At 39.8% G+C, this 14,273-nt stretch overlaps 1 protein-coding gene across 4 annotated transcripts in view; it reads left to right on the top strand.

Moving 5' to 3' along the window:
- Positions 1 to 14,273, top strand: part of PDE4DIP (phosphodiesterase 4D interacting protein) — a 230,620-nt gene that overhangs the window by 101,809 nt on the left and 114,538 nt on the right. For all 4 annotated transcript variants that reach the window (XM_089916999.1, XM_089916997.1, XM_089917001.1 and 1 more), the window contains exons 5-8: positions 7,029 to 7,105; positions 9,693 to 9,816; positions 9,952 to 10,127; positions 13,750 to 13,867. In XM_089916999.1, coding sequence (XP_089773125.1) covers positions 7,029 to 7,105; positions 9,693 to 9,816; positions 9,952 to 10,127; positions 13,750 to 13,867 — 495 coding nt within the window. The remainder of the gene's footprint in view (positions 1 to 7,028; positions 7,106 to 9,692; positions 9,817 to 9,951; positions 10,128 to 13,749; positions 13,868 to 14,273) is intronic.

The following is a 14,273-nucleotide window of genomic DNA, read 5'->3' as shown; positions in this document are numbered from 1 at the left end:
ATATAAAAGGAAAAGTTAAAAAAAAAAACTCTTCCATGGAAGGCCTGCTTTTCTCCGGCTTGTTTCATACTGTCTTACAAAGCTGCAGTACCCACTTCCTTCACTCACTGACCCTAATTCATGTCTTATCACACCGACAAGCACTTTGGTTCTGGCAAGCTTTAATCTCCAGTGCATAGTTACTTGCTGATGTTATCAATGAATGTATACTGCTATGCTGTCAAGGTTTTTTTTTTTTGAGTACTCTTCCCCCAGCAGCAAACTGAGATAAAAAGTAAGACATAATCCTTGTCATCAAAAGTGCTTGAAGATCAGTTGAAACACACACACACACACACACACACGCACACACACACACGAAGTTAAATACCAAAACAAAAAAGTAAGTTAGCAATTCAAGACAAATGGTAAAGTGTTTATTCCATAAACATATATGGAGAGCTAATGAGGGCAAAGTACTTTTCCAGATATTAAAACCTAGAAGGGAAGCCAGACATTTTAAATAACTAATCGAAGCAGAGTGAATCGAGTGCTATACTAGAGATAAGTGTCAGATGACCGAATCCTGATTTACTCAGGACAGTCCTGATTTTGCCAGTTGTCCTGGTATATTTGTGATAGTGCCTCTTTTCACTTTCAGAAGAGTCCCAGTATGGATGCTAAATTATAGTCATCTTAGTTGTAAACAGTGGAAGTGAAGAGAAATGAATTATTAAGTTCTGACTAGGGGATTAGGGAAGGTTTCCTGGAAGGGGGAGTGGGGGGGTGTTTGAACTGAACCCTAATGAAGAACAGTTTTAGAAAGAAGAGAGGGACTTCCCTGGTAGCGTAGTGGTTAAGAATCTGCCTGCCAATGCAGGGGACACGGGTTCGATCCCTTGTCCGGCAGGATCCCACATACTGCAGAGCAACTAAGCCCGTGCACCACAACTACTGAGCCTGTGCTCTAGAGCCTGCAAGCCACAACTACTGAGCCCTCATGCCACAACTACTGAAGCCAACTAGAGAAAACCTGCACACAGCAACAAAGACCCAACGCAGCCAAAAAATAATAATGATAATAATAATAAAAAGAAAGAAGAGAGAAGGCATCACAGGCTAAGAGCAACTGAGGCAAAGCCTTGGTGGCATCCAAGGGTACTTACATGATTGATTTCTCAATCAGCAGTAGCCCTTAGTTTAGAGGTGAAGAGGGTGGCCCCACCAAAGGCCAGCGGTGTCTTGGAAACTATCTTGCCATAAACTACTATCACTCAGAACTCTGGTTTTCAGAAAAGATAGCCATTGGATAATGACTGATGTCATCGCAGTGCAGGGTCAGACCAGAAGGGTGCAGTTCCAGCTGGGTAAAGTGACGGGGGAGGGGAGGGAGAAGAAGAGGGTGTGTGAGGCAATGTGAGAGTTGAAGGAGACTGGAAGAGGGTAGGAGGTGAAGTGAGAGAATTGTGGTTTTATTAGCTCCAACTGCCCAGTTAAAGAAATCACAGATTGCTCTCTAAAAGAATCTTGTTTGTAGTTTATTTCTGCAGATCTTCCTTCCTCCCTATGACCCAGTTGTATTCTGAGTCCCCCAGATTTAAGAGGCAGGTTTATTTTCTTTATCCCTCAGTATTGGGAAATGGACTCAGCACCACTGTTTTATGTAAGTCTGGTGGCTGAAAGGAGCTGCTGTAGGGAGCCAAACGTTCTTTGCTATCTGTGACCATAGTTTAGGGAATTCCAGAGGTGAAAAGGAAAAAATTAAAAAAGAATGTGGATATCTACCTTTTTGTGATGAAAATGCCCTTTCTAACTTTTCATTAGGAAATTTTTCAAAAGTAGACAAAGATAAAGAGAACAGTGCCTCCCATGTACCTGTCCCGAGTACTGGGGACCTGTGTACCTGTCACCCAGCTTCAACAGCTACCAACATTCTGCTGCCTCTGTCCCCCCTTCTCCTCACAGCAACTCTCAGACACCACAGACCTGCATCTGGACAGACATCCGAACGCACCTCTAACCAATAAGGTCTTTGTTTTTAACCATAACCATAATACCATTATTGTACCCAAAAACTTAAAGATAATTTCTTTTTTTAAATGTAATAATAGTCTTTTTTTATTTTAAAAAATTTATATTTCATATTGGAGTATAGTTAATTTACAATGTTGTGTTAGTTTCAGGTGTACAGCAAAGTTATTTAGTCATACATATACATATACTTTTCCCATATAGGTTATTACAGAGTATTGAGTAGAGTTTCCTGTGCTATACAGTAGGTCCTTGTTGATTATCTATTTTATATACAGTAGTGTGTATATGTTAATCCCATTTCTATCATTTTTTAGACTCCACATATAAGTGATATCATATCATATTTGTCTTTGTCTGACTACTTCACTTAGTATGATAATCTCTAGGTCCATCCATGTTGCTGCAAATGGCATTATTTCATTCTTTTTAATGGCTAAATAACATTCCATTGTATATATGTACCACATCTTTATCCAATCCTCTGTTGATGGACATTTAGGTTGCTTCCATGTCTTGATTATTGTAAATAGTGCTGCTGTGAACAATGGGGTGCGTGTTTCTTTTTGAAGTCTGGTTTTCTCCAGATATATGCCCAGGAGTGGGATTGCTGGGTCATATGGTAGCTCTATTTTTTGTTTTTTAAGGAACCTCCACACTGTTCTCCATAGTGGCTGTACCAATTTAAGATAATTTCTTAATACCATCTAATGCTTGGCCCGTGCTCACCTTTCTCTCTAAAATGTCCATTTTAAGGTCTGGAGATCTTAATTAGTAACTCTGAGTCTCAGAGTAGACTAGGCCCAAGGGTAGAATGGCCCTTTTATGGGGGAGGATGAAAGGTAGAAGAGGAGGCTGGAATTCTAAGCAGTATTTGGAATTCTACTAGTGACTTGAGTTGTCCTGCGGCAAGTTATTTTTCCTTTTCCTGCCTCAGATTTAGCAACCTTTTATCTTCAATGGGTTAATAATATACCTCTTAGGGAATATTCACGATTTAAAACAGAGAAGGTCTTTTAAAGGCTTCAGATGAAAAGTTTTTCTGTATAATCACACAGCATTAACCAATCCCTTTTTTCTTCAACAAACATATTGTCTTTCCACTTCTGCCTAGGTGTATCTGTTCCTGTCGGTTGGTTGGTTCACTCATTCAGTGCATTTACTACACACGAAGTTGCAAAACACTGAGGGCCTCAAGTTAGTCACAGCTGCTAGATATTTGAGTCAGGCATTATGCTGGGTGCTTAGGTTATTTCATTTACCCCTCACTACACCGCTCAAGGTAATTTTTGTAACCCCTTTTTATTGATGAGGAAGTTATGTTCTAAGAGGTTAAATAACTGACACAAAAAAGGTCACCCAGTTAGTAAGTGGCAGAAATGGATTTCTGCCTTTCTAGGCCTGCTGTCCTGAAACCCATGTCCCGACATCGCAAAGCCAAAAGGCACAAGCTGACCACCAGCACACCTGGCTAGTTCCACCACACTGTCATTTTTCTCTGTCCCAAGGGAGTCTGTAATTCAAAAGTGTAAAAGGGCAGGTAGAAAGACATAGCATTATTTAGTGTGTCAGTATTGAAGTACAAAAAGAATGATAGTTGTGAAAAATCAGAGGCATAAGAAATGACTTTTAGTGGGGGAGATTGGTGGAGTGTGATGGCAGATAAGGCCGGATAGGTAAGTTGAGGTCAAATTTTGAGTAGACTCCATTTTCACGCTGAGTAGTGTAAAATTTAATTGCTGTGCAATTAAAAACCATGAAAAGCTTTCTGAGTAAACTAATCAGAAATATGCTTTAGGAAAAATTTAAATGGTGGAGAGACTGAGGTTGGGGAGATCAGTTTGGAGACTATTCACTCTGATCCCAGTGATAAGGAAGGAGTAGCTCATAGGGCGGTAACCATGGGGGCTGGAGAGGAGGGGCAAGATTGGAAAGAGATTTTGAAATACCCAGTGCGAACTTCTGTTAGAGATGCTTGAAGGCAGTGTATAGTTTTGCTCTTTAGTTCAGATGTAATAATGATGTTCCCTAGGTGCCGGACACTGTTCTAACTGCCTATGTGATATGTAATGTGTAATCATTGTTATCATTTAATTATAAGCACTATAACTTCCTAGGGCTTTTTAAAACATTTTTTTATAATTTAATTGAAATAAAATTCACATACCAATACAAACTCACTCATTTAAAGAGTACAATGTACACATCAGTGTTTCTAGAATATTCACAGAGTTGTGCAAATGTCATAGCAATCAATTTTAGAACGTTTTCATCACTCCACAAAGAAACCCCCAACCCAACCCATTAACCATCACTTCCCACTTCCCCTCTCCCCCCAGCCCTAGTCAGCCACCTATCTACTTTGTTTCTCTGGCTTTGCCTATTCTGGCATATAAATGGCATCATACAATGTGTGGTTTCTGTGACTGACTTCTTTTACTTATCATAATGTTTTCAAGGTTCAGCCATGTTGTAGCATCTATTATTCCTTTTGATGGCCAAGTAACATTCCATTTTGTTTATCTGTTTATCAATCCAGGGATAAAATTTTAAAAATTATTCTAGAATTTTGCTGTGTCAGATATCTGTGCTTGAAATAAGTGAGCTCCTGAATGGACTGTAGAGAAATTTCTAGCTTAATACCATATTTCCTTATGTACAGTGACCTTCTCTACCCTTGTATATCTCACACATTAAACCTTCCCTGGGTTAGGCTATATCCTAAACTTCCTCATCAGGGATCGCCTTTAGCATTTTAAATCCATACCTCAGAACTTTGCTCCTCTCAACTGGACTGCAGGCATACTGAGTATAAGAAACAAGTGTCAGACCTCTTCATTATTCCTCACAAGACCTGATAAGTCCCTTTCCACATTAAGAGTGCTGTTAACGGTGAGGAGAGGGGTCTGCAAGAGTCAGAGCAGACCCTTTAACATTCCCTGGCTGTGACCACACTTCTTTAATTTAAACTTCTCCCTCTCCCATTCCTAGAAGTGTCTTGTGGAATACCGGTGGGACACAGTATTGCAAACTATTGATCTAGTCAATATAATGGGTAATAATGCTTCTAATCTAATGATGAAAGGGCTGATACATTTTGCGTTAAGATCTTTTTTTTTTCTTAAGGTGGTCAGGCAAAACCGTTTCTCTTTTGATTTTTTTAAAAAAGCAGTTTTGTTTTGTTTCGTTTTTTTATTATTCCCGGTGTCACAGCTTCCGCTGGGACAAAATTTTGAAAATCTCTATTTTTAAAAGGGATAGGCACATTGTGGATTATATGAGCAGTAGATCAATTTACAGAGTTAAAATCGAAGCCTTGGAAAAAAATTTTTTTTCTATTTCCTTCATGTTGTATTTATATGGGATGATGGATGTTCACTAAACTTATTATGGTAATCATTTCATGGTGTACATAAGTCAAATCATTATGCTGAACACTTTAAACTTATACAGTGCTGTGTGTCAGTTATATCCCAATAAAACTGGAAGGGAGGAAAGAAGTTATGGCATGTTAAATAAAAGGATAGAGTCTTAAAAAAAAAAATGAATCCTTGAAAAGGAATCAGGTAATTGGTTACTGGTTTCTTTTAACCCAATTCTATATTGAACTTTGCAGTACACACCAGGGTGGAAATCAATTCAGGAGAATCCTGTGTTTAACATGGATTGGCATTAAGACTCTGTTCAAGTGATGTGTCCTGAAACAAAACAAGCTACCAACACAGAGAAAATCTGATTAAACACAGTTAATCTATAACTCATTGTTAGCCCAGTCCTCTAGTTCTAGGTACTAATATCATAATGAAAGTTTATTGTATTGCTTATCATTTAAGTTCAGCTTCATCATTGGAACTTTTCCTTGGGTTAGGTGGGTGGATATTCTTCTGGAGAGTAGAAGAAGAGAAAGGTGCTCTCGCCCCGCCAGCCACCCTCTCTTGAGTACATGCATTTCCTTGGATATCTTGACAAAGAGCTGATAAGCTAAGCAACTGCAGTTAATTTTGGATCCACTTCAGCTATTCTTGGAATTTAACAATTTATATATTTACTAACGGAGAATGGAGAAACGTGATTAACTATGCGGTGATTTTTCTGCAGAAAGAGGGTAGAGAGGGTTAGAATTTAATGCTGTAAATTGGAATGTACTTGCATTTCCAAGTGGTAGATTTTGTAATGCCCATGAAATTACCTTGATCCACCAGAATAATTGATCATAAGATTTAGGATCTAACCTTGTGGGATGAAACTGTTTTAGCAGTTCTCTGTGAGACTTGTAAACTTTATTGTCTATTTGCTTGAATAGACATAGTGCTAAAGCCTAGAGAAGTAACTATATTTTTTCTCTTTTTTTTTCTTTCCGTCCTTTTCATTTCTCTTTTCTACTTATGTAGAAGAATAAAGCTAGCGTAAAGAATGTTCAGATCAGATTGCCTAGGATATCCCACCTTTGGTGTAATAATTTTCTTTCCTTTCTATGACATATGATTAAGTAATATGTGATTATGACTGAGAACTTCAGCTATCCTAGTCAGGGAGGGAAAACTGTTGTTTTTATAAGTAATAACAGTGAACACTTAAAAAAAATTGAACTGTAGTTGATTTACAATATTGCATAAGTTTCAGGTATAAAGTGATTCAGGTGTGTATATATATATATATATATATATATATATATATATAGAATATATATATATTCTTTTTCAGATTCCTTTCCATTACAGGTTATTACAAGATATTGAATATAGTTCCCTGTGCTATACAGTAAATCCTTGTTGTTTATTTTATATACAGTAGTGTGTATTTGTTAATCCCATACTCAATTTTTCTCTCCTCCCCCCCCGCCTTTCCCCTTTGGTAAGCATAAGTTTTCTGCGTCTGTGAGTCTGTTTCTGTTTTGTAAATAATTTCATTTGTATCATATTTTAGAGTCTACATAAAAGTGATATCATATTTGTCTTTCTCTGTCTGATAGAGGGTCTGTGGCAGTTAATGACGATTAATGCCTGTGTACTTTTCAGAACATCGAGTTGAAGGTTGAAGTAGAGAGCCTGAAACGAGAACTCCAGGACAAGAAACAGCATCTGGATAAAACATGGTGAGTTGCAGTTTGAACTAGTTGAGCTCTTGGTCCTTTCCAGTCTGGCTCATTAACTGAGAGCAGTAGATTTGGAACCAAATTCCTTAACTCTGGCGTTTGAATGCTGCATCCAGTTAAGAAACTGAAACAATGTGCTTTTCTTTCCTTGGGCTCCAATAAGTCTGAGAGATGTTGACATAGATTGGTAAATTCATCAGACCTAAGCTTATAAACTTCCCAGTCAGTAATCTACAGTAATAACAGTAATAACATCCAGGGCTGACATAGAGTTTGGCGGAAATGGGCACCCTCATATAGTGCTGGTGAGAGTGTGAATCGTGATAACATTTTTGGAATGTGGTACTACCTATCAAAATAAAAAATTAGCACTTCCCTTGATCAAATAATTCCTAAAAGGAATCTATTCCTTATAAATAAAAGCAAGAGTATGAAAGGATAAATGTATAAGGATATTAACTGCATCATTATTTGTAATGGCAAAAAAAAAAAAACTAGGAACAACTATACATCAATAGGGCAATGGTTGAAAACATTTTGATATAAACATACTGTGGAATATTATGTAGTCATTAAAAGGAATGAATTAGCTCTATATTATTATCCTGGTGGGAAGTCCCTGATAGACTAAGTAAGGGGGAAAAGTGCTGCATGATATTTAGCATATAAGCCCCTTTGGGTAAAGACAATCTATGTGTACATGTGTTTGCTTGAATATGAATAGAAAAAAACTGCAGGGTTACATACCAAACTCTTTAACATTGCGTGTATCAGGGGAGTGAGAGTAGAGTTTGTGATGGGGAGAAGACTTCAATTTTTTTTCTTTCTATACCTTCTGTATTGTTAAGATGGTTACTTTTATAATTTACAGTTTTTATAATTAAAAAACCCTTAGTTTTAAATGACAAGTACTATTGAAGTTGTTACTAAAAATAATTTTCAGATTATATCCTAGAATCAGGACACATCCAATCTGATCTGGCGTTCCTTCTATCTCCACAGTATTTCTTGATGCTTAGAATGATAGTCCAGCAACATCAGAATACTCAAACCAGACTCAACCATACGCAGTATGCTGGAATTACTCAATACTTACTAAGGCATTAAGTGAACTAATAGATTTTAGGAAAATTTATAATAACAATTGAGTTACAAGTTTTGAGATTCGTGTAGTGCTTTTTAAAAAAAATTATGTCGTTTCAGTTTTTAATTAGGAGGCATTACCCTATTTTTAGCAATGAGAAAACTAAGGTACAGAGTGTTAAAGTCTTCTCAAATGAGTGGCAGAGCCCATATCTTCTGGCATCATGTCCAAGGCGCTTCTGCCTTCACAACAGCTGTAGCCTATTAAATCAGGCATTCCTGGCTGACTTACTCAGAAAATGTATAACTTCCAATCTCAAGACACTGTAGTTAGCTGTTGTCTATTGCATTTATCAAAGAATATGGAGTCAAAGTTGATGATTCCTGAGGTCTATTTAAGGGTCTTAGGTTATTCTCTTGACTTGTGTCCCTTGTACAACAAAGACCCTTCTACCACCAAAAGGCTACATAATGACATGGGAACTCAAGATAAATATAGTCTCTGGGACAGTGCTGAGTAGTGTCCAGTATCGAGCAAGGAATTCTATAATCTTTAGGGAAGTTCCATTTGGTCACCGTGGGCACAACCTTCTGGGCCAAATATTAAAATACTACTGGGCTTGGATAGAGCAGTAGTATTTGATTTATCATGAGCCTATGAAGGTTCAATATCGTTCTCTGCCCTGAGAACAAGAAGACTGTCCATGGTTCTCAACAAACAGCTTAAAACAAGAATAAAAACAAACCGGAATTAAGATCATTCAACACCTGATACTGCCCCCAAATTTCTAATCCTCAGACATCCAGAGGCAGCTGTTGTTAGCTATAAATAAGCTGGTGACACCTTACCCGCTTCATGCTAGCGCCTGGGCATTCATTCCTAAGGACATCAGAGAAGCAGAGCTGGACCAGAACCCTGAGCTTCCATAGATTAAACGTCTGCTTTCTGCATGGGACTGTGGGAAAACTGGATAGAACTCTGGGTAGGTAGCCCAGATTCAGGACAGTCTACAGGTTACTGGCTGGCTGTAAAGGAGAAAAGCATTTCTGTGGCTGTCCAAATAGATATTCTATTCCAGCAACCTAAATGGAAGGAACACTCTAAATTCAAATAGCAAGACAAGCAGGGAACTAGCAAAGCACTCTGGGAGAGCAGTCTTAATGGGAAAGTCCGGGGACAGATGATGGTGAACATGGATGCTGAGTTCTAAACCATCTGATGACTGTCTGCCTTTCATAAGCAAGATTCTTCTCTTGAAGCTATAGCAGTAATGAAGCAAGCCTCTAGGGAGTCAGGTATATTCTGATTGACAAGCAACACAAATCAGAGTTCCTAAAAGATTATCTGAAAAGTTGGAAAGAGCAGTTCCACAAGTAATTGCAGAGAAAAAAAATACTTCATTTTTATTCTCATCAATGGGACTCTGAATTACTGAAACAGCCTTAATGGGCCCACTTGCTAAATTATATGACTGGCTCTGACTGGCCATTGCTCTGGTTTTAGCACTGATGTGGAGAATCTCAACAGCCATAATGAAGCTGAGCTCCGGCGCCAGTTTGAGGAGAGACAGCAGGAGACGGAGCATGTTTACGAGCTCCTGGAGAATAAGATCCAGCTTCTGCAGGAGGTGAGTATCCACGGCTAGGGGTCCCCTTTTACCTCTTTTCCGACTGCTCTGCCTCCTGGCATTCACCTTTTCCCTCCCTAAAGTACCCATGTTTGCAGCCTTTCAGGTTTTGTTCTTTTCTCGCTCTTTTTGCAGGAATACAGGCTAGCAAAAAATGAAGCTGCACGGATGGCGGCTCTGGTGGAAGCAGAGAAAGAGTGTAACCTGGAGCTCTCAGAGAAACTGAAGGGGGTCACCAAGGACAGGGAAGATGTACCAGGAAACCGGGTCAAGCCCAACCAATACACTGAGGCCCTGGCCCAAAGGGACAAGTAGGTGCTTTTGGTGCTCTATTTGCCATTTTCTTTTGCCTGTTCTCAAGCCTGTGTGAGTATATAGCAGCTGCACTGTTCCCTTTGAATGACTTATGGTGGACCTTCACCATTACCAAGACTTTATGGTTCCCGCAAGTAAAGAAATCTCTTTTTAGGGCTGTGTCTTTAATGGTCTTTAACAGAACTGACTAGTTGGCAATCAGGAGACTTAAGTAGGTATAAGTAGAACAATGGTCAAATGGTAGCAAACAAGAGACATGGATTCACTTATTCACATTTACTGAGCACCAGCTATATGCCAGACACTGGGCTAAGCACTCAGGTTACAGAGATGAAAGACCCACTTCCTGTCATCAAGACACACGTTACACAATTTTAATAAGTTCTCTGATAGAAGTAACATGGGATGCTCTGGGGCGTATAGAATTGTCATCTATTCCAGACTAAAAGAGCAAGGTGCCATTGAAAGTGTCCTGAAGGAGGTGAAATCTGAGGTGAGTTTTGATGAGTGAATAGGAGTTAGAAGAAAGAGTGTAGGAGGTGAGTGGCATGGGGGAATGTCCTGTACAGGAGGAGACACCATTGAGGGGAGATACAGGGAAGGGCATATTTCAAGATGTGTAATTAGTGCTATGTAACCAGAGCAGAGGGTCTGGGGAGGACTAATGAGAGATAAGCTGTATTGGGAATAGGGGGTCTGATTGTGCTGGCTTTGTATATAGTAAGGAACTTGAATTTTCTCATAAAGTAAGTGGGCATTTGTTGAGGCCACCACTGTGTCTTGGTTACTGCAGCAACTTCCTAACTGCTCTCTTTACTTCTGGTTCTACCCTCTGCATTTCATCCCAATCTAACAATTCAGAGCAGCTTTGAAGTGGGAAATTCAACAATATGAAACTGACAAATAATTTAGCCTCTTCAATGCATGATACTATGGTGGCATAAAAAGCCTTAAGTGGTTTTTAACTGAATAGGTGAAAAACACACAAGGTACGCACAGTGACCAATGTGATCTTTTTGAGACACAAATCTGATCATATTATTGCAGAGCAATTTAGAAAGTTCTCCAAAATCTTTAGGAGATAAAATCTGTTCTTAGTGTGGCCATCAAAGCCTGTTATGATTTTTTTTTTTTTTCGGTACACGGGCCTCTCACTGTTGTGGCCTCTCCCGCTGCGGAGCACAGGCTCCGGACGCGCAGGCTCAGCGGCCATGGCTCACGGGCCCAGCCGCTCCGCGGCATGTGGGATCTTCCCGGACCGGGACACGAACCCGTGTCCCCTGCATCGGCAGGCGGACTCTCAACCACTGCGCCACCAGGGAAGCCCATAAAGCCTGTTATGATTTGACCCCTGATTTCCCCCAGACTCATCCCTACCATGACCCCTTCATATATCACTGATGCCAGACTAGTAATAATAATGATGACTAAGGTTTGTTGGGCTCTTGCTGTACAGCTGAGCTGAGTACTTTACATTCTTGTTTAATTCTCCCATAAAGTTTAATTCTCTCATAAAGTTAACAATCCCATGAGATAGGGATTATTATACTTTATAAATGAAGAAATTGGCATTTAGAGAGTTATGTAACATGGCTTCAGGCATTGCTGGAATCAAAACCCTAAAGGCACAGCGCCTCCAGAAGCATACTGTGCTATGTCAGGTCCCCAGAAGTTTGCTCATCCTCTTCCTTCTGTGGGAAACGTGTGTTTTCCCTTCCTGGTGAGCTCCTAATTCATTCTTCAGAACTCACTAAGGCATCAATGGTTACTTCTGTGAAGGCTTTTGTGACAGCAGAATTAAGTCTTTATATTGTTTTTTCTTTTTTTTAAAGGAATTTTGCTTTTTTTTTTTTTTTTTAATGGCTGTGTTGGCTCTTCGTTTCTGTGCAAGGGCTTTCTCAGTTGTGGCAAGCGGGGGCCACTCCTCATCGCGATGCGCGGGCCTCTCACTATCGCAGCGTCTCTTGTTGCGGAGCACAGGCTCCAGACGCGCAGGCTCAGTAATTGTGGCTCACAGGACTAGTTGCTCCGTGGCATGTGGGATCTTCCCAGACCAGGACTCGAACCCGTGTCCCCTGCATTGGAAGGCGGACTCTCAACCACTGCGCCACCAGGAAAGCCCTATTGTTTTGTTTCATATGCACATCCATTAGTGTACAGTTCTCTGTGTGGTGTTGTATTTTCTTCAGATCTTCCCTGCTACGTTCCCTGAGACTGTCTCAGTCCAATAAATGCTTGTCAAACCAAAAAAAGAAAAAAGAAACAAATGCATACCTGACAAGTTAATTGAGGGAGTTCATATCAGATGGCCTTGAATAGCTTTGTAAAGTAGGAGACTAGATTATCTGTAGAGACTGAGCGTCAAAGGGATGAATGAGGTATGAACTTGAGAAAAGTAGAGACATTCTAGCACAGATACTGTGGGGAAGTTGATATGGAGTCCACATTCATCATCATAATTATCATTATAGCTTGCATTTGTATAAAGTTTTTAAAGTTCTTTCTGATCCCCAAATCTTAGCTAATCCTCATACCTTAATTTAAGAGATTCCTACTTGACTTTCTGATACCCTTCACCTTCTGCCAAATTATTTTCCTGCCAAGGTGCTATCACTATCTTACATACACAGGATTGATAAGCACAATCGGAATCATTTCATCTAGTACCAGCACATTTCCTAGGACAGGTATCTCTAGTGCTCAAAGACTTACACACAGAGAAACAGCAAGATATGCCCTGCACGTAGTAGGTGATGAATAACTGTCGAGTTGAACCTGTGGTTTATATACATCAGCACAGCACACATAGTCTTTGACAACTGAATTCTAGTCTGAATTTCCAGTCTCTTCTCCAGCCATTGTCTCTTCCCACCAGCCTTTCGCCCTTTTCCTTTCCAGTGATGCTTCCGCATATGTCTCATATCTTCATGCCTTCATTCCTTCATTTAAGCTCCTCCTTCTGAGCCTGGAAAATAACCCAGTCTTCACAATCTCTTCTCCTGAGCTTCCCCCCAGACTCCTCCAAGTCAAATGAATTGCTTCTTTATCTTTCCTCCTGTAGCTCCATGGCAACACTCAGTGTACTATTTGGTATACACCTCTGGTGTGGTAGCACTTATTATATTCTATCTGTTGATATAGCTGTGCCTCCCCATTTCCCAAACTCTTGGCACACACACCAAAAGAACTTAAGTTTCTATACAGCAGAGGTTGTGTGTTTTCCAACTTTATATTCCCAGTACTTGGTAGTGTGCATTGAGTTATATACATAACAGTTACCTAATAATTGTTTTTTGAATGGAACAACAATAACAATTTAAAAAACTCTACAACTTATGGCCCCTATTCCAAGAATTTTATATCTATGCTCTATAGATCCATGGATTGGCTTCAAGAGGTCTCTGAACCTGTGACAATGTAAGCAAAAAATCGTTTGTGTATATATTTGGGGACTGGGGCAGAGAACACATGGCTTACTGAAGAAAAGTTTCAAAGAGTTCAATGACTCAAAAGGTAAAAACTTACTGTACTGGACCATGCTATCTTTGGAGTGGGCTGAAAAATAAAGGTAGCAATAGTACCATGGCCATAATTGTTCTTACTTTTTCTTTGCTCCAGAAGAATTGAAGAACTGAGTCAGAGCCTGGCTGCACAGGAGAAACTTGCAGAACAGCTATCTCAAGAGAAGCAACAACTGCTACATCTGTTGGAGGAGCCAGCTGACATGGAAGTGCAGGTGAGATTTGGGCTGTACTTCCTGAGGCACAAAGCTTCATGCTTTCAGGAGCCCTACTTTACATTTATATGTATTAGTTTTCTATTGCTGTGTAAGAAATTATTACAAACTCAGTGGTTCAAAACAACATGCATTTATTATTCCAGTTTCTGTGGGTCAAGAGTCCAGGCATGGTTTAGTTGGGTTTTCTGCTCAGGGTCTCACAAGTCTGAAATCAAGTTGTCAGCTGGACTTGCTTTCTCAGCTAGAGGCTCACTTAGGGAAGGTTCCACTTCTAAGCTCCCTCAGGTTGTTGGAAGAATATCTCTGTGTGACTGTAGAAGTTATGGCAGCTTGCTTCTTCACAGCCAGCCATGGAGAGAGACAGTCTCTTGCTTATATCCCTTCTAGACACTCTTTTAAGAGG

This window comes from Delphinapterus leucas, chromosome 1 (assembly GCF_059928025.1).
Source record: "Delphinapterus leucas isolate spDelLeu-1000000601 "Yukka" chromosome 1, BTC_Dleu_Yukka2, whole genome shotgun sequence".
Lineage (NCBI taxonomy): Eukaryota > Metazoa > Chordata > Mammalia > Artiodactyla > Monodontidae > Delphinapterus > Delphinapterus leucas.
This window is presented reverse-complemented; position numbering and strand designations above follow the sequence as displayed.